Genomic DNA, 7895 nt, shown 5'->3' on the forward strand with positions numbered 1-7895 from the left:
AAAAATAGACTTTTTTGAGTTTTAACAAAATGATAAGGCAAGTTGGCTGCTAAAAAACATCGCAAGTTTGGATTGGTCCATAAACATTTTATTATAATAACAACGAAAACACTTTGAAACTTATTCAATGCTTACGGCGTTTGTTCGAGACCTGTCTCAAACAAATGCCGGACGCATGTAAAAAAATAAGACGATAGCACAGACAAATTATTGTTCCTGTTACAACTGCTTAAGGTGTCTTTTCGATGTGCCGTCGTCTGCATAGTCAGCGTCAAATATTTCGTGACACCCAAAGTAGCCAAAAAGTTCGCAACACGTCTTTTACAATGAGGGCTATCGTTTTTATACTTAACAGTTGGCACCCCTGGCGATTGACAGGACCTTACTCTACAGTGGCGCCATCTTGATGAGTGCAAATGCGATAGTCCTCCTACCACTTTCGCGCTCACCAGGTGGTGCCACTGTCTTCGCTACTAGCAAGTGACAGGACCTTACTCTACAGTGGCGCTAACTGGTGAGCGCTAAAACGATGGCCCTCATTGGAATAAGGTTGTGTTGTCAACTTTTCGGTCACTGGGTGTCACGAACTATTTGACGGTGACTGTACCTAACCTGTCAACTGCATCACGTCCGCGCCTGCTCCTTATTTTTCTTAAACCAATCCACAGTATCCTGTATGGCTTGCTCGAATGGCGTGAAGTGGAAGTCTTTGCAAAGAGACCGCAGTTTCTTGTTGGAAGCGGTCTTTTTGTACTGGCCGTCGGCTTTGCTGGTGTCGTAGACGATCTGGCCGGTGTAGCCGTGCGCTTTCTTGATAGCTTCTGCCACTGCGCTAATTGGCACCTCGTCTTCTTCGTCCACTGGGGATTTAAAATGATGGAGTTGAAGAGTATTGTTAGAAAGAAAGAAGTCAAACTCAAAATTTCTTTATTTGTTTAGACTAATAAATAGTTCTTACAAATCATCATTTTGCTCTTAAGGAGCCTCTACATGTCTCATAATCTTTTTACCCTACCAGCGCTTCGAGACCAACATTTGGCAAGTGCTGAGAAGAAAATATTGTTCAGTATCATCGTTACGAGCTAGCTCTTAAAACATATTTCACAGCTGGACATTGCATTTAACACAAGGAGCGGTAGATCAACGGGCTCAAATTCTCCAATCTCCATCTTCGCCAAAAGCTTGCAGAAGCCTTGACAGGGCACTTTATAGGGCGATCTGGATTGGTTGGAGTAAGAAGATTTTAATAAGTTTTATAATTTTTCGCTAGAATATTCGATTATTTTGTTAGTGATTTCCTTACCTGAACATTTAACCTATTCCAAAAATTTCTACGAAGTAACATTTATTCATACAGGAATCTTGCTCTTGCTATGCCCATGTCCGATTCCCCAGCTCATGTCATCATCATCATCATTTCAGCCACAGGACGTCCACTGCTGAACATAGGCCTCCCCCAATGACTTCCACATCGCACGGTTGGTAGCGGCCTGCATCCAGCGCCTTCCTGCTACCTTTATCAGGTCGTCGGTCCACCTTGTGGGTGGACGTCCCACGCTGCGTTTTCCGGCACGTGGCCTCCATTCCAGAACCTTGCTGCCCCATCGGCCGTCAGCCAGCTCATGTATTTGAACAATAATCACCTGACAATATAAGCGGTTCAACACTGTCGTAGTGTCGCAGCGTCCACACGAACAGCCGAGCCAAGTCCAAAGAGTAGATAAACTGCCGGAGCGGCTTGCCGCTGCCAAGCACCGTGAATGTTGGCGCACCTATAAATACATTATTTTAGCCGTTAAAAACTGAATTCTACATTCGTTCCTTCAGACAAATTATGTCCACTTCTGTTGGACTGGATAGGCCAAGAGGGTTTCAAATGAATATACCAAAATCTATTTCCGAAAAATACGATGACTTCTCCTACCTAACGTATGCATTTTAAGAGATGAAACTTCAGGGATCAGTGTTTTTCTGTCTCACCTAGGAAATGACACCAACATCTCAAGATCAAAACACTGAATTGTGGAAAAGTTATTGAGATAAGTAAAATTGTAGAATAAAATCATATTATGTTAGACAATAGCCCAAAGGTGTCGGTGTCGGACTGGCCGAATCAGAAATGCTAGTTTTAACTATAGTAGTTTTAAGTAGAAAAAATAATTATTATAGCACATACCGTCATTGAGAGCGGTATCCATGCGGCGTATCAGCGCCGGGATGACGTGCGACGAGTCGAGGCGAAAGTTGTCGTGCGGCCCGAACACGTTGCACGGCACCACCGACGTGAACGTACGCCCGTGCTGCTCGTGATAACCCCTGAAACGGTTAACATTCCTGATGCTTCAACCACTCACAGGTCGCGCGACCTGTCATTGGCCTATGATCGCGCGGCTTATTCCACTATTCCCCGTTGACAATCCCCGTCAACGGGGATTAGTGAGCTTTGTGTTCACTATTCCTCGTTAACGCCAATTGGGAACTTATAATGGAGAATAATGAACTAGAAAGTTGACGGGGATTGTCAACGGGGAATAGTGGAATAAGCCGATGGCGATTTGCACCATTCTGGGGGTGGGTAGTCAATTCGAAAAAATGCTCAACGGTTAGAATATGCAGGGGAAACTACCCATTCCCAGAATGGGTTGAAGCTTCACTCTATGACCTAGTCCAGACAAGGCGATAATCGCGCAGTTGCTGGGCAGTTCATGTACATTTGCATCAAACCATATCCGCAAAGTTGCTGCCTCAGTACCTTGCCAATGAGAATTACCCAGAAACCGCGCGGTTATTATGCTTGTCTCAATTAGGCGTATGGAGACAGACGGACCAATCAGGGGCCTTCAGATAGTTGGCAATTTTAAACTTACAGGTTACATCTTGCAAGATTAATCTTACAGGATTTTACCCCTAATCCCGAATCTCATGATCCTGGAGGATTGACAACAATTTGAGTAATGTGACTAGAAAATGATTAGGCACTTCTGCTGTGCTGTTGTCTTTAGTCCTGTTGTTACTAATTGTGGGTAACTCTATTCCTAAGACTGCACTCTATTCAAACTTCATATACCTAATTAAGTTTGAATTTCAAACTTACCTATTTAAAATATCAATCATACGTTTTGCATAACTGTAACCATAATTTGATGAATGGGGTGGCCCATTGTGCACCTGAAAATAAGTAATATTTTTATTCATAAAAGTTTATACATGTGACAGGATCACCTGGGTAGAATCTTATGAATCATATTTATTTATAAATTACAAATCAACTGACCATAGTCTCATCAATGGGGTATGTGGTCTTGTCTGGGAATATACATGTGGAGAGGCAGGACACCACTTTCTTCACCCCGAATTTGAAGCTTGCGTGTAATACATTGTCGTTTATTGCCATGTTCTCCCTCTGTAAACATAAATTAATAATTTAACAAGTGAATCATGTTTCTTAGCAAATAATGCAAATGTAGGTCATATCTACATTTTAATTTAATCTAGGTATATCTATAAAAGAGAAAGGTCACTTATTGACTCACTCACTCATCACGAAATCTCTAAAACTACAAGTGCTAGGAGTCTCAAATTTTGCATGGGGGTTCTTTTTAGAACTTAGGTGCTCACTAATACGGGATTTTGCAAAATTCAACCCCTAAGGGAGTAAAACGGGATCCACGCGTACGAAGTCACGGGCGGCCACTAGTACTACCATATTTTGATTTATACAAGTACTGAAAAAACTCATAAAAAACTCATAAAACTCATTTATTTCTGTAAATAGGCTTAAAAAAAGCACTTTTACACGTCCCAGTATTAACCCTACCACTGCTTCAGGACAATAAATGGGCCAGTGCTGAGAAGAAGCAGCGCAAGAAACTCAGTCACTATTGTCAGCCTCTTTTTCAAAGGTTTACATGCTTTAAAATGTACAAAGTTATAAATATTTATGCGAGCTAGGCAGTAAAGTATCCCAAACATTTTTATCTTTTAAATAATCATCGACTTTATAGTAGCCCTTTTTCATTAAGGTACTTTTAATATGTGCTTTGAATTTATGAATGGGTAGTTCTACAACAGTTTGTGGTAATTTATTAAAGAATTTAATACATTTTCCCATAAATGAATTACCAATCTTATGCAATCTGAAATTTGGAACGGCAAGTTTATTTTTGTTTCTTGTATTAAAGTTATGCAAATCGCTCTTTTTCGTGAATTGCTCTATATTTTTGCGGACATATAAAAGGTTTTCATAAATGAACTGTGAAGCTACTGTCAGTATGTTAATTTCCTTAAAAAAATCTTTCAAGGAAAATCGGGGTCCAAGGTTATAAATGGCCCGCACTGCTCTCTTCTGCAGAACAAACACAGTTTCAATGTCCGCGGCTGAGCCCCACAACAATATGCCGTATGACATTATACTATGAAAATAGCTAAAATATACTAGCCTTGCCGTTTCAATGTCAGTTAATTGCCTTATCTTTCTCACTGCAAAAGCAGCCGAACTGAGCCTTTTTGACAAAGTTTCAATATGAGGACCCCATTGAAGTTTAGCATCTAAAGTGATTCCCAAGAATGTTGTGGAATTTATGCTATTTAATGGTTCATTCTTCACCATTAATTGCGTGGAAACCTGCCTCACATTAGGTAAGGTAAATTTAATGCACTTAGTTTTGTTTGCATTTAACAATAAGTTGTTAACAGTGAACCAATGTAGAACCTGTGAGAGTGTGTTATTAATATCGTCAAAATTTACTTTACCTCTATCAACTTTGAAAATGAGAGATGTGTCATCAGCAAATAACACAATATCACACAGATCTTTTACAAAGTAAGGAAGGTCATTAATATAAATAAGAAATAGCAAAGGTCCTAATATTTATTATAAAAGGTCTATTTATTGTAATGTAGTTTAGAAACTTTGATATTTCTAATCAATCTAGAAGGTTATGGATAGTATGTTATTATCTTCATTCAATAACATTTACCAAGTAAATAATAAACTAAGATTTTAACTTACAAAAAAGTCCAGGTTGTGTGCCATGTTGTGGAAGAGCCCCCCCACCATGGCTGCCAAGTGGATTACATGTGTGGGCTTGTGCTTCTCAAACAATGCCTCTGTTTGCCCTTTATCCCTGTAATTAAGTGTTATGATTTATGATTTACTTTACATCAAGCCAGTCTCATGATAAATAAGTCTAGGAAAAGCTACAATATCTTAAGCCTTGCAGAAGCTTTAAGCTCCTAAGATTTTGAGTTTTATAGATGTCCAGAACATTGGATGATGTCTATTTGGAGTACACCCTCAATAAATCTTGTTTATAGCTCAAATTTATTAGAACCAGATTTTGGCAGGACAAGTCTGTAAAAAGGCAATCATGTCCGGCTAAAGCGGGACACCTGGCAACCCTAGTCAGGTGTACGTACAGTGAAAAGGAATCGTTATCACTTATTACCTGAGATCGCCATCTTTCGACCCACAAAACACCCACGTTTCATCTGGGACGCCGGTTCCATTTGATTTTTCTTCTTCTACCACGGTTCTGATCGCCTGCCCGACTAGGCCAGAACCTCCAGTAACTAGCACTACAGTTTTATCAGCACTCATCTGAAAGAAACACAAAAAAGTGATGGTGATAACGTTATCTATTTTATTGCTAGTAATAATACAGAAAGCAGAATGTATACATTACCTCTTAGCTTTTACAAATTACACAACACTTTTCTATTGTTAAATGTTGCGTTGGTACTATTAGACTGTGAAATTTTCAAAGATTTTCAATTTATTTACAAATTACAACATTCCCAGTTTGCCAGCTGTCCGGCTGTCATTTTAATCTGTCAATGTCAGTCAGCCAGCCAAGTCAGTGTTTTTTTTAATCACGCACGCACCCACAGATTCTGATATGGATTAGAGTAGATACAGCAAGTTGATCGTCAAAGCGTGCCATTCCGATATGTCCAAATGGACATACATGGTCGAGTGATGTTCATGTAATCCGATTACAACAATCGGTTACGATGATTTTACGAGGACAGTAGTACGAACACGGTAGAAAGAAGAAATTATTTACGGATTGAGAATTGTAATTAACAGCACAAGTAACAAATAATTAATTAGAATAAAGTAGCAGTAGAAGAAGTATAAAGTAGCATTGTTTTTAATACATATCCTGCGATGTACTCTTAAGAGTTAAAACCATGGTCCCTGTATGTGGTGCACTCATACCGATCCCAAGGAACCGTACTTACTCATCAATAAGACACACACTGATGATGATGTATTCATGCACTTAACAAAGGACATCATCCACGTTTCATATATTTTTGGTCCAAAATCAAAAGTGCCGGCCAACAAAAAAAGTGCTGTATTCTGACAGAATACGTCTGCCTTAGCATTTGTTACTATGGCACCAAAGCCGTAGCTCCACTGTGCGTCGAGTATTTGAGATCTAAAAGTCATCGACTATTCATACATTTTTTGTTCAAAATCAGAAGTGTCGGCCAATAAAAAAAAAGTGCTGTATTCTGACAGAATACGTCCGCCTTAGCATTTGTTACTATGGCACCAAAGCTGTATCACCACTATGCGTCGAGTATTTGAGATCTAAAATTCATCGACGATTCATACATTTTTTGTTCAAAATCAAAACTGTCGGCCAATAAAAAAAAAGTGCTGTCTTCTGACAGAATACGTCCGCCTTAGCATTTGTTACTATGGCACCAAAGCTGTAGCACCACTGTGCGTCGAGTATTTGAGATCTAAAATTCATCGACGATTCATACATTTTTTGTTCAAAATCAAAAATGTCGGCCAATAAAAAAAAAGTGCTGTATTCTGACAGAATACGTCCGCCTTAGCATTTGTTACTATGACACCAAAGCTGTAGCACCACTGTACGTCGTAGTATTTGAGATCAAAGTCAGTCGTTTCATATATTTTTAGAACTCAAATACTACGATGCACAGTGGTGCTACAGCTTTGGTGCCATAGTAATAAATGCTAAGGCGGACGTATTCTATCAGAATACAGCACTTTTATTTTTTGGCCGGCACTTTTGATTTTGGACCAAAATGGATGATGTCCTTTATGTCTTGAAACGCTGGTAGGGTAAAAACAATAACGAGATTTGACGATTTGTAAGAATTAATTTATTTTAAAAAGGTAAATAAAGATGTTTTTGGTTTTGTATTTAAGAAATTATCAGTTTTATCGGAATTAATTAATTTTCGAATCGAGTCACACGATATCATTCGATGACTTTGCAAATGCAGTACGATGATACGATTACTTTTACGTTGCGGCAATCACTAAAATTCGCTAAAATGACACTAATGACGTTTAAAAAGTGGCACGCTCGACTTCATACAATTTTTGACACATGCTGCATCTATCCATATCTGTGCACTAGGGTGTCCCGTCGTTGTATGGGAAAAAATTTTTTTTGAGCTACGGTTACGCAAGAGGTGTCAAAAGTTGCGTTTTGACACATAGATTACGATTAGCATTAAATTTAATTAGACTTCTGTCATCTTGAGGCCTCTACCTGTCCTTAAACATTTTTAAAATTGCTATTTTAGGGGTTCCTAACATAAACTATAAATAATACAAAAATAGCGTTTTTATGAAATTTGAGGATACACAATGAGTCACAGCAAGGTTTAAAATAGTTTAAAAACCAATAAATCCATAAATACTTTAAAAACGGAATTGGCTTTTTGACCAGAATTAGGCATTTACGCGCGCGATTTTAATGTATTCTTAATTAATCCATGGGTCAGCCAAGATATCGATTTAATTTGAAGATACTCAATTCCCTTCTTACAGCAGGTTAATAATTTTATTACGCTATTATAAAACAATGATTGGCATCTCTAAGTGGAAGCTAACAAAAATGACAGTC

At 38.7% G+C, this 7895-nt stretch overlaps 1 protein-coding gene across 1 annotated transcript; it reads right to left on the bottom strand.

The window, feature by feature from the left end:
• Positions 1-66: 66 nt before the first annotated feature.
• LOC135076754 (GDP-L-fucose synthase) lies at positions 67-5836 on the bottom strand. Its single transcript, XM_063971177.1, has 8 exons — positions 5685-5836; positions 5448-5599; positions 5012-5126; positions 3275-3403; positions 3095-3168; positions 2177-2316; positions 1644-1772; positions 67-860 (listed from the first exon to the last, which is right to left on the bottom strand). The coding sequence occupies exons 2-8, from the start codon at positions 5597-5599 to the stop codon at positions 625-627; spliced, it is 975 nt and encodes a 324-aa protein (XP_063827247.1). The 5' UTR covers positions 5685-5836; the 3' UTR covers positions 67-624.
• Between the last annotated feature and the right edge of the window lie 2059 nt (positions 5837-7895).

Source organism: Ostrinia nubilalis, chromosome 12, assembly GCF_963855985.1.
Source record: "Ostrinia nubilalis chromosome 12, ilOstNubi1.1, whole genome shotgun sequence".
NCBI lineage: Eukaryota > Metazoa > Arthropoda > Insecta > Lepidoptera > Crambidae > Ostrinia > Ostrinia nubilalis.

Bases quoted from the DNA above. Each gene is read 5' to 3' on its own strand.
- LOC135076754 (XM_063971177.1), bottom strand. From the start codon at position 5,599: ATGAGTGCTGATAAAACTGTAGTGCTAGTTACTGGAGGTTCTGGCCTA. The intron at 2,317-3,094 runs GTAAGTTTGAAA...TAACCGTTTCAG, and splicing joins ATGATTGATATTTTAAATAG to GGGTTATCACGAGCAGCACG. The intron at 861-1,643 runs GTGATTATTGTT...TTAAATCCCCAG, and splicing joins TGAACCGCTTATATTGTCAG to TGGACGAAGAAGACGAGGTG.